The 20,782-nt window shown below is 43.0% G+C and overlaps 1 protein-coding gene across 2 annotated transcripts in view; it reads right to left on the minus strand.

Annotated features, from left to right (window-relative positions):
• LOC122543525 (zinc finger protein 226-like) overlaps positions 1–20,782 on the minus strand; it is a 49,952-nt gene that overhangs the window by 24,909 nt on the left and 4,261 nt on the right. Inside the window, exon 3 of one of the 2 annotated variants that reach the window (XM_043682321.1) lies at positions 5,440–5,446. In XM_043682321.1, the coding sequence (XP_043538256.1) occupies positions 5,440–5,446 (7 nt within the window). Of the gene's footprint in view, positions 1–5,439; positions 5,447–13,323; positions 13,581–20,782 lie in introns of those variants that run through there. The other variant, XM_043682317.1, reaches the window with a different exon arrangement.

The raw sequence follows: 20,782 nt of genomic DNA on the forward strand, positions 1-20,782 counted from the left end.
AGGGACTGGATGTCCATGGTGAAGATAAGGCGTTGGGGGCCGGGGAAGCAAAAATCATGGAGGAGGTGGAGGGCGTGGGTGGTGTCCCGAACGTAGGTGGGGAGTTCTTGGATTAAAGGGGACAGGACCGTGTCAAGGTATGCAGAAATGGGTTCGGTGGGGCAGGAGCAGGCTGAGACAATGTGCTCCTGCCCCACCGAACTCATTTCTGCATACTTTGACACGGTCCTGTCCCCCTTAGTCCATCGCAGGGGTCTTGAAGGAGTGACGGCTGAATTCCATTATCGACTGGATGGTCCACCCAGTTCTGGGGACTCCCATGTTTGAATCCAGCTGCAGCAGATGGCAGAATTGGAATTCGGTCAGAAATCTGGAGTTCAGAATCTAACGATGAAACCATTTTCCGAGGGGGGGAGGGAAGAAAACCCATCTGATTCACTCATGACCTTTTTAGGGAAGAAAAATGCCGTTGCGGGAAAGGATTCACTCAGTCGTCCCAGCGGCATCCTTTACCGGGGCTGGCCTACACATGACGCCAGACCCACAACAGTGTGATTGCCCTCCCACCAGCAAATGAGTGGGGACACATTAGATAAAGGGTTGAAATTGCTGAGTGAGGCAATACTTCCTATGGGTTAAGGCGGTACCAAGGATCCAGTTACAATGGGGCAATTCAATGCTGACCAATAGTAAAGGAGGTGGCGTGGCATGGGGTGGGGTGGGTGGTTTGACCTAGAGTTGTTTTTTTTAAAAAAAGCTAGTTTTTGTGCGCTTTTTTGCTGGGGAGATTTGAAGCTGTAACGAAGTTGGGTCGCAATAAAAGTTACCTGAACTTACCACCAGGCTCAGACTCTCATTAAAAGCTGAGAGATCCAACAGGTTTTTGTTTTAAAGCTGCTCATTTCTTTTTGCCTCCAGCACGAAGTTTCCAATCTTGTGTATCAGAAGGAGCAGTGAGTGAGTAGTTAGTATCGTTAGAAATTCTAAATTTTTCATGACTGCAGGTTCATCATTTCATCAGCATTATAAAGTTTACTGACAGCAGCAGGAAGTGTGTTCACTAGAAATACAGTTCAAAAGTCACACAACACCAGCTTATAGTCCAACAGATTTATTTGTAAGCACGAGCTTTTGGAGCACTGCTTCTTCAACAGTTGGCTGTGGAGCAGGTTCAAAAGACACGGAATTTATAGCAATATATCAGTGTCATGCAACTGAAATGATATTTTGAACAAACCTAGATTGTTAAGTCTTTTATCTTTTAAAATGGGTTACAGGTTTCAGTTCATTTATATGTAAATCCCAGAACTACTTTTAAGTCACATTCTCCTTTTAAGTTAGGTTCGAGTCTACCTGTATCGCAATCTTGAGTCAGACTGGTTCTATTCCAAAGTAGGAATTTACAAAATATTACATGGATTGACTGCCTGCAGATTGCGTATGTTTTGAGCAAAATAGAATGCATCTGCAAATGCAAATTCACCCCATAGACTTATATGTATGTGCACATGTATGTGAGAAAGTGTGTGTTTGCGTGTGTGCATGCTTGGTAAAGTGTGAGAGAGATTAAGTACAAGCCTGTGAGAGGGTGTCAGCGTGGGGGGCGCATGTGTGTGTGTCTGAGAAAGAGCATGTGTATGAGAGAGGGTCTGTGTGAGTATGTGTGTATGTGAAAGTGTATAGTGCAGCGGGGTCACCTGTCGTGTGACATGAACCCAAGGTCCCAGTTGAGGCCATCCCGGGTTTCAGCCTCTGCTCGGCCACTAGAAACGATTAAGCAGTTACAGAACACACGTTGGAGAGGGGTGGGTGCGATTTTTCTTTCGATTCGCAGAAGGTGGGAGCCTCTGGATGCTGTGATCCAGGGCAAACACATGCTGGAGGACCTTCGGCTCAGAGAGATGGAGCTGGAAACCAGGCTGCAGACACTTGGTGGGGGGAAAATTAACCAGACACTTTATTCTGGAGACGGTCATTCCCCTCTGGAGAGAGCCTTCTGATTGGGTCAGTGGACAGGGTTAGGAGTGTGTGAGCGCGGGTCAGGCAGGTAAACGGGATCTGAGAGAGGGTTGCAAGGGAGAGGAGCAAACTGGCTGGGTGGTGGGAGTAAGAACAAAATTGAGGAGGTGGACATAGGGACAGGGATTGTCTCCGTTTTCTGCAGATGGCAACAGGAGGCCAGGTGGCATCGGTGTCTGGCGCCAGGATTCAGGAAACAATGTGTTCAGGGCCGCAGAATTGGAAAGGGGGGTTGCAGTGGGTGTGGTCCAACAATATCAGGAGGGGAGGGCCTCTGCTGAGGGCATGCAAGAAGTTGGAAGCTACAAAGGCAACGCAGAACCTCTCAGCTCTGGGAGGCACTGTTGCTCAATGGTTAGCACTGCTTCACAGCATCAGAGCCCTGGGGTCGATTCCACCATCAGGTGACTCAAAAGGTAGAAGAAGGAACTATGAACTTGCACTCCAAAGTTTCTTTGTTCAGCAATACTCCCTAGGACCTTACAATTAAGTGTATAAGTCCTGATATGATTTGCATTTCCAAAATGCAGCACCTCACATTTATCTGAATTAAACTCCATCTGCCACTCCTCAGCCCATTGGCCCATCTGATCAAGATCCCATTGTACTCTAAGGTAACCTTCTTTGCTGTCCACTGAACCTCCAATTTTGGTGTCATCCACAAACTCACTAACTATACCTCCAATGTTCACATCATTTAAGTAAATGATGGAAAAGTAGTGGACTCAGCACCAATCCTTGTGGCACACCACTGGTCACAGGTCTCCAGTCTGAAAAGCAACCCTCCACCACCACCCTCTGTCTTCTACCTTCAAGCCAGTTCTGTATCCGTTTGACTAGTTCTTCCTGTGTTTCATGAGGTCTTACCTTGCGAACCATGAGGAACCTTGTTGAACGCCTGACTGAAGACTGACACCCACCACTCCTCCCTCGTCAATCCTATATGTTACTTCAAAAAAACTTGGTCAAGTTCTTGAGATATGATTTCCCATGCACAAAGCTATGTTGACTATCCCTAATCAGTCCTTGCCTTTCCAAATACATGTAAACCCTGTTTTTCAGGATTCCCTCCAACAACTTGCCCATCACTGATGTCAGGCTCACCGATCTATAGTTCCCTGGCTTTTCCTTACCACCTTTCTTAAATAGTAGCACCACATTAGCTAACCTACAGTCTTCTGGAACCTCACCTGTGACTATCGATGATACAAATATCTCAGCAAGGAGACCAGCTATCACTCCCATGCTTCCCACAATGTTCTGTGATACACCTGATTTGTCTTGTTGATTTATTCACTTTTATACATTTCAAGACATCCAGCACCACCACCTATGTCATATGGACATTGTTCAAGATGTCCCCATCTTTATCCCCACATTCTATACCTTCCACATCCTTCTCCACATTAAATACTGATGCAAAATATTCATTTAGTTTCTCCCACATCTCCTGCACCTCCACACACAAGCTGCCTTGCTGATGTTTGAGGTCCTATTCTCTCCCTAGTTACCCTTTTGATTCTCCTTAATCCTATTTGCCAAAGCTATCTCATGTTCCCTTTTCACTCTCCTGATTTCCGTCAACTATATTCCTACTGCCTTTATACTCTTGTAAGAATTTGTTCAACTTCTCCTGTCTATACTTGTCATATGCTTCCTTCTTTTTGTTAACCAAAACCTCAATTTCTCTAATCACCCAGCATTCCCTACACCTACCAGCCTTTACGTTCAGCCAAACAGGAATATACTGTCTCTGAATTCTCGTTATTGCATTTTTGAAGGCTTCCCATTTTCCCTTTACCTGAGAACATCTGCCCCCAATCAGCTTTTGAAAGTTCTTGCCTAATACCATCAAAATTAGCCTTCCTCCAATTTTGAACTTCAACTTTTAGATCCTTATCCCCACATTCTATACCTTCCACATCCTTCTCCACATTAAATACTGATGCAAAATATTCATTTAGTTTCTCCCACATCTCCTGCACCTCCACACACAAGCTGCCTTGCTGATGTTTGAGGTCCTATTCTCTCCCTAGTTACCCTTTTGATTCTCCTTAATCCTATTTGCCAAAGCTATCTCATGTCCCCTTTTCACCCTCCTGATTTCCATCAACTATATTCCTACTGCCTTTATACTCTTGTAAGAATTTGTTTGACTTCTCCTGTCTATACTTGTCATATGCTTCCTTCTTTTTATTAACCAAAACCTCAATTTCTCTAGTCACCCAGCATTCTCTACACCTACCAGCCTTTACGTTCAGCCAAACAGGAATATACAGTTTCTGAATTCTCGTTATTGCATTTTTGAAGGCTTCCCATTTTCCCTTTACCTGAGAACATCTGCCCCCAATCAGCTTTTGAAAGTTCTTGCCTAATACCATCAAAATTAGCCTTCCTCCAATTTTGAACTTCAACTTTTAGATCCTTTTCCATTTTCAATCTAATGGAATTATAGTCACTGGCTCCAAAGTGCTCCCTCACTGACACCTCAGTCACCTTCCCTGCCATATTTCCCAAAAGTAGGTCAAGTTTTGCACCTTCGCTCATCGGAACATGCATGGACTGATTCAGAAAATTTTATTGTACACACAAATTCCTCTCCGTCTGAACCCTAAACTCTATGGCAGTCCCTGTCTATGTTTGGAATGTTAAAATTCCGGACCATAACTACCCTATTATTCTTAAAGATAACTGAAATCTCCTAACAAATTTGTTTCTCAATTTCCTGACTATTAGGGGGTCTATATTACAATCCTAATAAAGGTGATCATCCCTTTCTTATTTCTCAGTTCCACCCAAATAACTTGCCTGGATGTATTCCCAGGAATATCCTCCCTAAGTATAGCAGTAATAGTTTCCGTTATCAAAATCGCCACTCCCCCCTTTGTACCCCGGAACATTCAGCTGGCAGTCCTGCCCATCCATGAGGCCACGTTTCTGTAATTTCATCAGCCTTCCCTATTAGGCCTCTTGCATTGAAATAAATGAAGTATAATTGATCAGTCCTACCTTGTTCTCAGCTTTATCCCTTCCTGCCCTGACTGTTGGACTCACTCCCTTTCCTAACTGTACAAATCTCAGGTTAATCTCTTTCCTCACTATGTCCCTGGGACCTATCCCCCACCTTATTCATTCAGCAACTTTACTGGCTTTCTTTCTGCAAGCAGTCTTGATATTTTATTTTCATACCTTGATTCAGCACCTTTGTCGGCAGCTTATTCCAGGTTATTAGAACAATACAGCACAGAACAGGCCCTTCGGCCCACAATGTTATGCCGAACATTTGTCCTAGTTTAAGCACCTATCCATGTACCTATCCAATTGCCGCTTAAAGGTCACCAATGATTCTGACTCTGCCACTCCCACGGGCAGCGCATTCCATGCCCCCACCACTCTCTGGGTAAAGAACCTACCCCTGACATCCCCCCTATACCTTCCACCCTTCACCTTAAATTTATGTCCCCTTGTAACACTCTGTTGTACCCGGGGAAAAAGTCTCTGACTGTCTACTCTATCTATTCCTCTGATCATCTTATAAACCTCTACCAAGTCACCCCTCATCCTTCGCCGTTCCAACAAGAAAAGGCCGAGAACTCTCAACCTATCCTCGTACGACTTCCTCTCCATTCCAGGCAACATCCTGGTAAATCTTCTCTGCACCCTCTCCAAAGCTTCCACATCTTTCCTAAAGTGAGGTGACCAGAACTGCACACAGTACTCCAAATGTGGCCTAACCAAAGTCCTGTACAGTTGCAACATCACTTCACGACTCTTGAATTCAATCCCTCTGCTAATGAACGCTAATACACCATAGGCCTTCTTACAAGCTCTATCCACCTGAGTGGCAACTTTCAAAGATCTATGAACATAGACCCCAAGATCCCTCTGCTCCTCCACCTTACTAAGAACCCTACATTCCGCATTCTTATTTGTCCTTCCAAAATGGGCAACCTCACACTTGACAGGGTTGAACTCCAGCTGCCACTCCTCAGCCCAGCTCTGCATCATATCTAAGTCCCTTTGCAGCCGACAACAGCCCTCCTCACTATTCACAACTCCACCAATCTTCGTACCATCTGCAAATTTACTGACCTACCCTTTGACTCCCTCTTCCAAGTCATTAATAAATGTTACAAACAGCAGAGGACCCAGAACTGATCCCTATGGAACTCCACTTGTAACTGGGCTCTAGGCTGAATATTTACCATTTATTGTCACCTAAATGAAATTTCCCTCCATACACACTTAAGACTATCTGGCTGCATTAGAGTTTTCAGGTTTCTATGTCCTGGATAATGTGTGATCATTGGTTCTTCCAGCCTGCTGACCCACCAGTGGGCCCAGACTGGGGAGAGGCCATTCACCTGCTCTCAGTGCGGGAAGGACTTCACCCGCTCCTCCCACCTGCAGAGGCACCAGCAAGTTCATGTGCCATCGCAGGGGGATTGAAGGAGCCATGGCTGAGTGACATTATCGACTGGATGATCCATCCAGTTACAGTTTGGAATCCCACCTTGGCAGATAGCAGAATTGAAATTTGGTCAGAAATCTGGAGTTCAGAATCTAACGATGAAACCATTTTCAGGAAGAAAAACAACCCCATCTGATTCACTCATGTCCTTTTTAGGGAAGGAAAGTGCCATTGCAGGAAAGGATTCACTCAGTCATCCCAGCTGCATCCTTTACCTGGTCTTGCCTACACGCGACTCCAGACCCACCCTCCTGCCACTAAGCGGGAGAAACTAACTTGGATACAGTGTGCAGGCTGAAATTGCTGAGTGAGGCAACACTTCCTACGGGTTAAGGCTGTATCAAGGATCGAATTACAAAAGGACAACTCGGTGTTGACCAATAGTAAAGGAAGCGAGGGATGGGGAAGGTGTGCACTTTGACCTTGAGCTGTTTTTAAAAGAAATAAGCTACTTTTCACATGCCTTTGCTGGGAAGATCTGAAGCTGTAACAAAGTTGGGTCTCAATAAAGGTTACCTGAATTCACCGTCTGACTCATTAAAAGGTGCAAGTTCCAAAAGGTTTTTGTTTTAAAGCAGCTAATTTCTTTCGGCCTCCAGCACTAAGTTTCCAATGTCGTATATCAGAAGAAGTAGTGAATGAGTAATTAATATTGTTAGAAATTGTAATTTTTTAGGACTGTAGGTTCATCATTTCATCAGCATTGTAAGGTTTACTGGCAGCAGCGGGAGGTATGGCTGTGTTCACTAGAAACAAAAATTAAAAGTCACACAATCAGGTTATAGTCCAACTGGTTTATTTGGAAGCACAAGCCTTTGGAGTGCTCTTCTTCATCAGGTAGTTGTGGAACAGGATCATAAAACATAGAATTTGTAGCAAGAGATTAGTGTCATGCAACTGAATTGAACAAACCTAGATTATTGTTAAGTCTTTCATCTTTTAGAATGAGTTGCAGATTTCAGTTCATTAATATGGAAATCCTAGAACGACTTTTAAGTAATATTCTTGATGCAATTTAAAGGTGACATTTCAGCTCAGTCAATGCATAAAAGGTGTGAGGTTAGAGTCTCTGTATCCCAATCTTGAATCAGACTGGTTCTATTTCTAAAGTAGGAATTTATAAAATATTACATGGATTGACTGCCGGCAGATTTTGTGCTTTTTGAACAAAATAGAATGTATCTGCAAATTCACCCATAGACTTTTGTGTGTGTGCATGGGTGCATCTGAGCAAAATTGAACGTATCTGCAAATATAATTCTGCAAATTCTGGCTCGAAGGTAGAAGACAGAGGGTTGTGGTGGAGGGGTGCCTTTCAGACTGGAGGCCTGTGACCAGTGGTGTGCCACAAGAATCGGTGCTGGGTCCATTACTTTTCATCATTAATATAAATGATTTGGATGTGAACATAGGTATAATAAGTTTGCAGATCACACCAAAATTGGAGGCATAGTGGACAGCAAAGGAGGTTACCTCGGAGTACAGCATGATCAGATGGGCCAATGGGCTGAGGAGTGGCAGATGGAGTTTAATTTAGATAAATGCGAGGTGCTGCATTTTCGAAAAACAAATCAGAGCAGAACTTATACACTTAATGGTAAGGTCCCAGGGAGTGTTGCTGAACCAAGAGACCTTGCAGTTCAGGATCATAGTTCCTTGAAAGTGCAGTTGCAGGTGGATAGGATAGTCAAGAAGGCATTTGGTATGTTTTGGTTTATTGGTCAGAGCATGGAGTATAGGAGTTGGGAGTTCATGTTGCGGCTGTACAGGACATTGGTTAGGCCACACTTGGAATATTGAGTGCAATTCTGATGTCCTTCCTAACAGAAGTATGTTGTGAAACTTGACAGGGTTCAGAAAATATTTACAGGAAGTCGCCAGTGTATGAGAATTTGAGCTGAATCGGCTGGGGCTGTTTTCCCTGGCAGGTCGGAGGCTGAGGTTTATAAAATCATGAACGACATAATAAATAAGCAAAATCTTTTCCCTGGGGTGGGGGAGTCCAGAACTAGAGGGGCATAGATTTAGGGTGAGAGGGGAAAGATATAAAAGGGACCTAAGGAGCAACTTTTTCACGCAGAGGGTGGTGCATTTATGGAATGAGCTGCCAGAGGAAGTGGTGGAGGCTTGTACAATTACAGCATTTAAAAGGCATCTGGATGGATATATGATTAAGAAAGGTTTAGAGAGGTATGGGCCAAGTGCTAGCAAATGGGACTAGATTAGATTAGGATATCTGGTCTGCATGGACAAGTTGGACCAAAGGGTCTGTTTCCATGCTGCATATCTGTGACTCCAAATGCAAATTCACTCTGTAGATGTGAGTATGCGCGCACGTGTGCACATGAGGTTGTGCGTGAGTGTGCATAAGAGAGTTTATATTTTGCATGTGCACATGCTTGGTAAAGTGAGATTATGATGGAGTATAAGCCTGTGAGAGGGTGAGAGTGTGGGGGTGTATGTGTGTGTGTGTTTGAGAGACAACATGAATGAGAGAGATAGGGATAGGGTTGCATTTTGGTAAAACAAACAAGGGCAGCAATTGTAGTTAATGATAGGGTCTTGGGTGTCGTAGAATAGAGAGACCTGAGCGAGGTTCAAGTACATAGTTCTGTCAAAGTTACATCACTGGTAGACAGGGTGGTTAAGAAGGTGTTTAGCACACATCTGTTCATTGTTCACACTATTGAGTATGTGGAGCTGTCCAGGATATTGCTGAGGCCACTTTTAGAGGACTGAGTACAATTCTGGTCACACCGTTAAAGGAAGAATACTATTAGAGGGGGTTCGGAAAAGATTTACCAGGATGTTGCCAGGACTGGAGGGTTTGAGTTACAAGGAAAGGCTGGGACTTTTTTCACTGCAGTGTAGGAAGTGGAGGGGAGACCTTATAGAGCATCAGAAAATCATGAGTGGTGTAGGTAAGGTGAATAGCAAAGGTGTCTTCCTTAGCGGAGGGGAGTTCAAAACTAGGGGACATTGGTGTTCATGGTGGAGGAGAGAGATTTAAAAGGAACCTGAGGGTCTACTTTTTTTTTTTACACAGTTTGTGAATGAATGAACTTCCAGAGGAAGTGGCAGACACAGGTACACTTAGAATTTTTAAAAGACATTTGGATGGGCACGTGAATGGAAAGGTTTAGACGGATATGGGCCAAATGCAGGCAAGTTTAGTTTGAGAATCTTGATCGACTTGGAATAGTTGGACCGTGCTGTCTGATTCTATGACACTAAGAACCAGAAGTGATTTTATTGAAATCAATAGAATTCTGAAAGGGGATTGACAGGGTAGATACAGAAAAAAATGCTCCTTCAGGGGTATCATAGAATCCTTACAGTGTGGGGACAGACCATTTGACCCACCGAGTCCTTTACCGACACTTAGAAGAGCATCCCACCCAAACACACCTCCGACTGTGTATTTCCTGTAGCCAATGAAATTTGAATTAACCTACACATTCCTGGACACTAGTATGGCCAATCCAACCCAGGAGGTTCAAGTGTGTCAGCAGCAATCATTTCAAGCATTGTTGGTTTCCTTGGATGCAGAGAAGGCATTTGACCAGGTGGAGTGGCTATATCTTTTTTATAGGTAAAAACAAGGAATGCAGATGCTGGAAACCAGAGTCTAGATTAGAGTGGTGCTGGAAAAGCACAGCTGCTGTGCTTTTCCAGCACCATTCATATCTTTTTTATACCCTGGAGCAGTTTGATCTGGGTGAAGTGTCTACGAGATGGGTAAAGGTCCTTTACAATGATCCCCTAGCAATGTTTCTCACCAATGGCGTATGGTCTAGTAATTTTACCATTGGTAGGGTCAGTCGGCAAGGCTGTCCCCTTGAACCATTATTTTTCACATTGGTGATTGACTATTTGTGGAGGCTATTTGTAGGGACCCTAACATAGTTGCTCCAGAGGTGGGATCAAAGGTACATAAGATCACATCATATGCGGATGATGTTCTTACTTTTCTTTTGTACTCAGCTGTTTCAGTGTCCCATTTGATAGTGTATGAATTTATTTGGCTCTTGCAGGTTATAAGATTAATTTTTCAAACTTGGAGGCTTTGCCTGTGGGGGGTCTTGGGGAAATACTTGACATTGAGGGTGGGTTTCCCTTTAAGTGGGCACAGGGAGGTTTTCTTTACTTAGGCCTACCTGTCACACCTGCCTTTGATCAGTTAAGGCTGATGTTGTCCACTTGTTTGACAAGATTAAACAAGATCTTCAAAGATGGGGGGGGGTCACTTCCGATATCATTAGGTCAAGTGATCCTATCAAAAGGAATGTTCTTCCTTGCTTATTATACTCTCTGTAGATGCTCCCTTTGCTTATGGAATGGTTGGTTTAATTCTTTTATTTGGTACCATAGACAGCCCTGATTAAGCTAGCAAACCTACAGTAGCCCAGGGATTTTAATTTGGGGGGGGAGGGGGGAGAGAAAGCCTTCCACGTATCAGAAGATATTGTTTAGGCTCCCTTCTATCTTTTGCAAATGATTGGGCATGTGAGGACTCAGTTCTGGATCAGTGGTGCTGGAAGAGCACAGCAATTCAGGCAGCATCCGAGGACAGGCAAAATCGACGTTTCGGGCAAAAGCCCTTCAGCTTTTGCCCGAAACGTCGATTTTGCCTGTCCTCGGATGCTGCCTGAATTGCTGTGCTCTTCCAGCACCACTGATCCAGAATCTGGTTTCCAGCATCTGCAGTCATTGTTTTTACCTATGTGAGGACTCAGTGTTGATATGGTTGGACATTGAGGCCTCTCAGCCAAAATGTCCTCTTATCAACGTGTTGTTTTCAAACAAAATGAGGACAGTTGTGAAACATTGCCGTAATCCAATAGTTACTAACACTGTCAAAGCATGGAGGGGAAACAAGGCAGGTGAAAGGTAATATGTCTAAAACATTTTCCTGCTCCCACAATTGGCATGCCGGATTTCCAGCCAGGGATAACGGATCCCAGGTTTAAACTTTGGGTGCTTAGGGGAGTTTCTTGTTTGGGTGATTTGTTTGAGGGTGAAACGATGATGTCCTTTGATCAAATAATTCGTAAATTTGGGCGATCGAGTAAGGACCACTTCTGTTTCTTTCAGATTAGAGATTTTATTCGAAAAGAGACTTTGCTTTTAGCTGAGTGTTGTAGATCTGATTGGAATACACTGAGTACTCTTTATCATCTGTTGGGGGAGGTTTTTCAGATGACATCAAATGACTACCTGAAGTCTGGGAGAGAGTTCGGAGTTGAGCTTACTTCAGAAACATGGGAGGATATTTGTGAGAATGCGAGGAAGATTTCGATCTGTAATAGGACCCAGACTATGCAGTTAAAGACTTTTCATAGGGTTCATCTGGCTCAGATCATCTCGCAAAATTTAAGGAGGGAGCATCTTCAATGTGCCCCCCCCCCCGCCGTGTAAAATAAGCACAGGGACCCTCGCTCATTCCTTGTGGTCCTATCACAAGCCTTGTATGTATTGGAGTGCTGTGGCACTAGTAAAGGGTCTTGGGGACCAAAGTTAAGGTGGACCTGGTCTCTCTTCTCCTGGGGTTGCCGAATTTATCTTCGCTAGATGTGCCTGGGTGAAAGCTTTTAAACATACTTAATTTTTGTGCGAGGAAGAACATTCTAACGGGCTGCGTGTCTGTGAATCCCCAGAGTCTGTTGGGGTGGCGTAAGTTAATTATGGAACACATTCTTTTGGACTTTCCTACAACTATGGTGTTCGAAAAATGGAAAACTTTAATAAGATACGGCAGCACTTTTTGAATTACCTGGAAGCTGATTTGTCTCCCATTTTAATTAGGTCCTTTGTTTAGCCGTGATGTGAACTTGATGCCCTGAGAGGAAGAATTTCGAACAAATGTTGGTGTAATAACTGATGCTCTCGAAAGTTGAGATCTACACTCTTGTTGTGCCGAGCAGCAATATTTATTGGGCTGTATAGGTTTAATTTGTTTTGTAGAGTAGTGCAGTAGTTGCTTCACTGTTATGGTTATAATGTTATATTTTTGTTTGGTAATTTTATAATTTTGTAAAGAGAAAGTTTTCCATAAAAATATGTTTTAAAGTCTAATGCTTTGTGCCTGTGACACTGTTCTCAGTCAAGGATAGGTTCCCCATCACCACCAATCAATATCTAATTAAGCAAACTGCCAACATCCACAGCAGTCATGATTTGCCGGTGTTGGACTGGGGTGTACGAAGTTAAAAATCACACAACGCCAGGTTATAGTACCTGTTGGACTATAACCTGGTGTTGTGTGATTTTTAACATCCAGAGCAGTAGAGAAACAGCAGCTGTATTTAAGAGGGGACTCCGGAGACGTGCCGTTTATTACGACGACACATTAGGAAATAGACACTGATTTTTTTTTTGCAAATCCAGCTAGAACATTAGATTGGATTACTTACAGTGTGGAAACAGGCCCTTCGGCCCAACAAGTCTACACCTACCCGCTGAAGCGCAACCCACCCAGACCCATTCCCCTACATTTACCCCTTACCTAACACTACGGGCAATTTAGCCAATTCACCTGACCTGCACATCTTTGGACTGTGGGAGGAAACCGGAGCACCACGGGGAGAATGTGCAAACTCCCGGAATTGAACCCGGGTCTCTAGCACTGTGAGGCAGCAGTGCTAACCACTGTGCCACGGTGCCGCCCACATGAATTACAATTTATATTTTGGATGAACAGGATGGTTGTGAACAAGTTGCAAGGGATGATGATTAAAAAGGGTTACAGGAAAGGTCGTAAAGCTTCATGGATCAGACTCAGATTAAAATACCCCCCTGAGCGGCCTCTCTCACCCACCAAAACAATCTCTTACTTTTGTTTAGACCTTTATCCCGCCCGGATCCACCACCAGGACCGGCTCCTCGGACCCTCCTCCAGCTCCGGGGGGTTGTTGAGCTCCTGGGCTCCGGAGGCCGCGGGCGCCGGCTCCCTCTCCTCCACCGCCGACATTTTTAATTTGTTTTTCTCGTTCACCCGGTAACCGTCACCTCCCCCTTCCCGGGCCCCGGGAATTATACACAAATAAACAATAAACCCCACCGGGGACTGTCTCCTTTTCTTCACAACTTTTGCTTGAAAGGTTCCGGCTTCAATTTGAAATGTATTTTAAATGTATTTTCTGAGGTAAACGGTGCCTGTCTGCCCCCCTCCCTCCGTCAGAAACCGCCCGCTGAGTCGATGAGAAAACCGCAGCCTCGCGCCGCCATCTTTGTTTTTCTTCTTCTTCTCCTTCTCCTCCTTCAGTGACGCGCGTCATCCGCGCGCTCCCTCCAATCAGAGCGCACCTTACTCCACCTGACCAATGGCGGCCGGCTTTGCGGTCCCTGTTTGTTCCGTCCCACCCCCACCCCGCCGAATGTCGCTCTCCGATTAGTCCGCACCGACCGCACGCTTTGGGATTGACGGGGAGGTTCATGCGTACGTCACTGTCCCCGCCCCTTTCCCTTCCCATTCATTCATTATCAGTTCACTGCAATGGGCTCTGGGGGTAGGAGGGGGTGACCCATATTGAGGTGGAAGGTGTCCACATTCATTCAACAAAAGTGGGCTTGTTTCCTACAGTGGTAGTGTCCCTACCTCTGATCCTGACGCCCAGGTTCAAATCCCACTGCTCCAGCAATGTTTAATAACATCCTCAATCATTTTTTTTGGCATAAGTGACACGACACTCAGGTTACAGTCCAACAGATTTATTTAAAGCACAAGCTCTTGGATCATAGCCCCTTCATTAGGTGAAATCATGAAAACAGCGCAGGAAACAGCATTCAGGTAAATGATCAGCCAGGGATGGTGATGAAAGACAGAGCATCACAACGGTCAATTGCCAACTACCATTCTTATTTCTGATCTTATTAATACATGACTGATAAAACATTGGGGAACAAATAGTCAAGTGCCTCAATTTTGTAAGTCTCCATTTTGTGATAAAGTTTGCCTTACAAAAACAGGATCTGGACCAGATGGGCCAATGGGCTGAGTGGAAATGGAGTTTAATTCAGATAAATGAGAGGTGCTGCATTTTGGGAAAGCAAATCTTAGCAGGACTTATACACTTAATGGTAAGGTCCACTTAATGGTAAAGTGTTGCTGAACAAAGAGACCTTGCAGTGCAGGTTCATAGCTCCTTGAAAGTGGAGTCGCAGGTAGATAGGATAGTGGCTGAGGGGTGATCTTATAGAGGTTTACAAAATTATGAGGGGCATGGATAGGATAAATAGACAAAGTCTTTTCCCTGGCATTGGGGAGTCCAGAACTAGATGGCATAGGTTTAGGGTGAGAGGGGAAAGATATAAAAGAGACTTAAGAGGCAACTTTTTCACGCAGAGGGTGGTAAGTGTATGGAATGAGCTGCCAAAGGATGTGGTGGAGGCTGGTACAATTTCAACATTTAAGAGGAATTTGGATGGGTATATGAATAGGAAGGGTTTGGAAGGATATGGGCCAGATGCTGGCAGGTGGGACTAGATTGGGACGGGATATCTGGAAGCGTTGGACCGAAGGGTCTGTTTCCATGCTATATATCGCTATGACTCTATGACTCTAAAATGGCTAAGTACATTGACCATGAGAATGAATTGAGGAATGCACAAATCTTGGCAATAACATTGTGTCTGTCCTTTCCCAGACAGAGTTTCCACAACCTAATGAATAGAATGCTCACAGTATCTTAGATTTTATCCAAGTTGACACAAATGGCACCAGACGGAGAAAACATTAATAACCTTGTTTTAATCTATGTGAACAACACTAAATGGATTCCTGAAGAAGGGCTCATGCCCGAAACGTCGATCCTCCTTGGATGCTGCCTGACCTGCTGCGCTTTTCCAGCAACATATTTTCAGTAAATGTATTAATTATCTAGTTCATATTATGGAAACTTAATTACAGCTATCAATATTATATTGTGTCAACTAGAACATACAAAATTGTTACACTCATAAGGAGTATAAAATATGCTGCGCTTTTGTTAAAAATCAGAGATTTTCACTAGTACATACAGGGATATCTTGATTAATACTCGATTATAGACTATTGATTTCTCGATGGCTTAATTACAATTAATTTGTAACTTACGTGTGGTCTGAGAATTTCTAAGTCAACATTTTAGTGTCATGAATCTTTTTTCAACATAGGGACCGTTTCTATAGGCTGATTAAGTGACCAAAAGAGTTTTGATTGGATGCAACAGTGGTGGGGGGGCCCCTTAGGTATTTTTCCTTAAGACCACTCCTTGTGTCCCAACAGATGATCTGCCCCTTACCTAGTACCTCGAAGGGATTGAACAAACAACCTGGACCAGGATTATAAGGTAAGAAAGTTTTTGTTTTTTATGAGGTTGCTCTAGGTTGCTGCAGAGTGACCTTAGCTATTCCGTATTGTTCCTCAGATAAAACAGTTAGACTGGTGACCACAGTCAGAGAAGTGCTCCCCACTACCTGAGAAATTGGGCTTAGAGACCTGACTCCTTTGGATATGGCCAGTTAAATTTCTGAGGTTATAGAAATAGGAAGGCAGTTTCTGTAAATTTCTCACTCTGTATTATTGATATGGCCGGTTGAAATTTTTTATTGTTGAGCAAGTAATGATACAGAAACAATGGGACAGTCCCTTTATGTAGTTGGAAAGGAGACTCCCTTTCAGACTGTGTGAGAGAGAGAGAATACCTGATCAGGAAAATGATTTATAGGGGTTAGAGGTCCTCAGGGAAATTGGAAATTTTGGTAAGTTCTCTGTGAATTGGGCAACTTGTTAAATTGTAATGTACAAATTAAAGGACGTCCAGTTTGAATTATTGAATGATTGTGATAGTGTGTGTGAGAGAAAGGCAACTGTCAATAGAATGGGGAACTGTTTCCAAAACTGTTACTTTGTCAACAAACAGATGAAATGGACACAAAAAACTGAGAAGCCATTTCCACTTGATGGCACATTTAATTGTGATTGTAGAAAACAATTGGCAGAAATTTTGAAAACTTTGAATATTCAAAGGAAACACAGAGAGAGATAGAGAGAGAGAGAGACACGCGCGCACACACACACACACACACACACACACACACACACGGGGACAGGCTTTTGGTTTAGCTCTCACTAAACTAAGTGTTAACTCTTTGTGGTCTGTTTTGAACGTACTTTTGTTTGTTGGTGGTTACATGTGGTCCGATATAATCTTTGTTGTTTTTTGCCCCTGGAACTCAAGATCCGGGAATGTTTTGATTTAAGTCTGCATTTTGGAAAATCATGGTAATTCGTAAATGTTGTCTGTGCCTTTTAATAGGCTTGATCATGCATGGTTAATGTTATATTCTTTTGAGGGACTTTCTACACTAATTTAAATCAATATGTGCCAGGAAAGGTTGATTTTTTAAAAATTGGGTTAAGATTGGTAAAAGTCTCTTGGAATTTGATTTTATCACGTTTGGAATTCATTTTCTGGCCAGAGTAAATGACCAAATACTGTTTGACCGGATAAGCTAATTTTTAATTCCAGAAATGCAAGGCCGTTTGAACTAGATTTTAGTAAAATGTTCTAAAATCTGAGAAAACTGATGAAGGTAGGAGGGTGATGTTGAACAATTTTCAGGTATTGAAGATGTGGGAACACCTCCTTCAATATCTGAAATTGTGGAGATTGTGGGCGGCACGGTGGCACAGTGCTTAGCACTGCTGCCTCACAGCGCCTGAGACCCGGGTTCAATTCCCGCCTCAGGCGACTGACTGTGTGGAGTTTGCACGTTCTCCCCGTGTCTGCGTGGGTTTCCTCCGGGTGCTCCGGTTTCCTCCCACAGTCCAAAAGATGTGCAGGGTCAGGTGAATTGGTCGTGCTAAATTGCCTGTAGTGTTAGGTAAGGGGTAAATGTAGGGGTATGGGGTGGGGTTCGCTTCGGCGGGTCGGTGTGGACTTGTTGGGCCGAAGGGCCTGTTTCCACACTGTAATGTAATCTAACCTGCCCTTGTATGTGTTGTTGTCGATCTATAATCAGTTAAGCTATCATAATAAAAATCTCACTAGGATATTCTTAAAAATAACCTCTCCCTTCTCTGAAAGAAAAGTAGTCTGCTGCTGTGGTATTAAGATGTAGGAATTCATAGTTACAGAGAGTGATGACATCTTGACCCTTTCAGATAGGTTCACGTGCAAATAAAACATTTATTCAATATTTAATGATGATGATTATGGTAGCCAAAGAAGCAGTTATTTACATTTTATTTGTATATCTTTACAATGGAATTACTGGAATGGACAGATTGACATGATAAGGCCAATCACAATTTGTTTGGTTAGTTGGAGATAAAATTTATTCTGTAAATGACTTTTTTCAGTTTGTCCTAATTTTGCGAATGTAAAAACAGACACGATAAATCGATTATCTCAGAGGTTATAAATTAGCATGTTTGTGCTCACAGACATGAAAATATGCATTTTCTATGTGAGACTTGACCATTTGAATTTGTATTTCTGGGCTTGGTGTCTTTTAAAATCTGTGGAATTAATGAGGGTTAAATTGAAATTCCAGTAGTGTAAATCAGACCTACAGCATTTCAGAACACTTTAAATGGCTTTTAGTTTCTCTTTGAAGGCAGTGGCAAAGGAAATTGTGGATGTGGTTTAAATAGATTTTTAATTTGTATCAACAATGCATTATGCACAGTTTCATCCAAGCTTTGTTAGGTAGTTTAATTAACTAACTAGGCTTATGTTAGTGGTCCACAGGAAGTATTGCACAAGTTTTTCAGATTAATTTTGAATTCTGTATCATATTTTGGAGAAAAACGTAATCTAATAGCTGAGTGGAATTGGAGTTATTTGGATGCAGGCTAAATGTTGCACTTATTAGGAAAAATTTGATACAATTTTCTGCATACGACCCTAAGCAGATTTTATTCATTTTGTGACTTTAAAGTCTGTTTGTTATTCTTAATTAACAGTGAAATGTGTCAGCCACTTGTTCAGTTTCCATCTCTCAATTAGAGTACGTGCTTATATTAGTCAATATATATTTTACGTGCTTATATTAGTCAATATACATTGTCAGTGATCTGTGTCATTGCCTCATGGTTAATTTTAAACATGGTTGTAATAATTAATGTTCACCTGGACCATCCCTTAAATCAAATTGAGCATTGTACATGCAATGACCATACAAAGAAAAGTATAGGAAGCAGAGCGAGAGAAGAAACGTTAAGGAAAGTGAAACTTGCAGTGTTCCTCATGCAAAGAACTGGCACTGAAAACGCAACTTTAATAACCTTCTATTCTGTAGCCATTTTGATTTAGTGTTACATGATAAACTTGCCGAACAGTATGAAAAATCTATTTCTTGGAATTATGTACACTACTATTTCTGGATAGAATGGAGGCATTAACTCTCTTAAATGTTCAAATTGAATGCATTAATGACAAGTCAGAAAGGAAAAATTAAAGAATTGACATCAGAAGGTGCTAAAGAAAGGTCACTCTCTTGAGAAAGTGTGGCATGAACAAACAGATCAGCCAAAACAGCAGATGTTGTGGGTACATTGAAGATTTTAGGACTAAATAATATTGTAGTTGAGTAACTTCCATTTTAATTCTAAAATTTAAAAGAAGTGCTAAATAACTGTAAATTTTAAATTTAAACACTTTATTATACTGTGTATATGACATTTAAGTATTGATTCTGTAGCCTCTGTATAGGTCAGGAAACTAGAGACCTGGGATGTGGCATCTTGTGAACAGGCGGTAAACCTAATTTGAAAGAAAAATTGTGACAAATAGTGTAAATTATTAATTAAAACTGGAAGCACAAAGCCAATATTAAATGGAAAGATACCTTGTTGGCCAGTTGGAGGAATAATGCACGTGTATATACAACAGATGGAACTCCCAGAAATTGGGAGATTAGATTAGATTAGATTAGATTAGATGTTAAAAGTTGAGTCTGAATGGGTAGATGAGGGGTGAAAAAGGGAACAGGAGAAACACTGGGACACTAAGGAAGATAAGAAAGGAGTTGAAGCACAGCGCTGTAAAAATAATCTAAGTTTTACTCTGCATCCTGAGCCTATGTCTGGCATACTGACACTATTTGAGGAAGGGGATGAGACTGATGGGAATGAGCCCAGAACATCTCCTGATAGTCCCCAGCACACCCCCTAATTCTAAACTTCCCCTTTACTCGGAAGATCAAGTCGTCCAATATCGGGTCACCAGCTTCATCATGAGGATGAGCAGCCTAGACCATTCTCAACCAAGGGCCGTCGCAGGAAACTGAGTAACCTGACCGCAAGGAGAAACCAGCCCAATTTACTCAATATGTCCGAAGGACAATACATACTCCTCAGGACTTGTTTGCTATATGTTCCCCTGAAGAAGTTACCACATGGCAAGGACAGATGGGTCAGGGTGGTGTAGAGCCAGTCCACAGTTACGACGACTTGAAGGAGAGATTCCCTCACAATGATTCCCAGGCAGATCACTTAATCCAGTCATTAGAATGAGCTTTACAACAACCTGTGAACATTAGTTACGTACTGGAATGCAAACCCAAACCTGGGGAGTCGGGAGGTGATTATGGAGAACAGTTTAGAGTTCTGAGGGAGGTGGCTGAGGAAATAGCGGAGGCGTTGGTTGAGATCTTTCAAAAGTCACTGGAGTCAGGGAATGTCCCGGATGATTGGAAGATCACTGTTGTAACCCCCTTGTTCAAGAAAGGATCAAGGCAAAAGATGGAAAATTATAGGCCAATTAGCCTAACCTCAGTTGTTGGTAAAATTCTAGAATCCATCATTAAGGATGAGGTTTCTAAATTCTTGGAAGAGCAGGGTCGGATTAGAATAAGTCAACATGGATTTAGTAAGGGGGGGGTCATGCCTGACAAACCTGTTGGAGTTCTTTGAAGAGGTGACAAGTAGGTTTGACTGGGGAAACCCAGTGGATGTGGTCTCCCTAGACTTCCAAAAGGCCTTTGATAAGGTGCCACACGGGAGGCTGCCGAGCAAGGCGAGGGCCCATGGTGTTCGAGGTGAGCTACTGGTATGGATTGAGGATTGGCTGTCTGACAGAAGGCAGAGAGTTGGGATAAAAGGTTCTTTTTCGGAATGGCAGCCGATGACAAGCGGTGTCCCGCAGGGTTCAGTGTTGGGGCCGCAGCTGTTAACATTATATATTAATGATCTGGATGAAGGGACTGGGGGCATTCTAGCGAAGTTTGCCGATGATACAAAGTTAGGTGGACAGGCAGGTAGTACTGAGGAAGTGGGGAGGCTGCAGAAGGATCGAGACAGTTTGG

This window comes from Chiloscyllium plagiosum, chromosome 44, assembly GCF_004010195.1.
Source record: "Chiloscyllium plagiosum isolate BGI_BamShark_2017 chromosome 44, ASM401019v2, whole genome shotgun sequence".
In the NCBI taxonomy this organism is placed as follows: Eukaryota; Metazoa; Chordata; class Chondrichthyes; order Orectolobiformes; family Hemiscylliidae; genus Chiloscyllium; species Chiloscyllium plagiosum.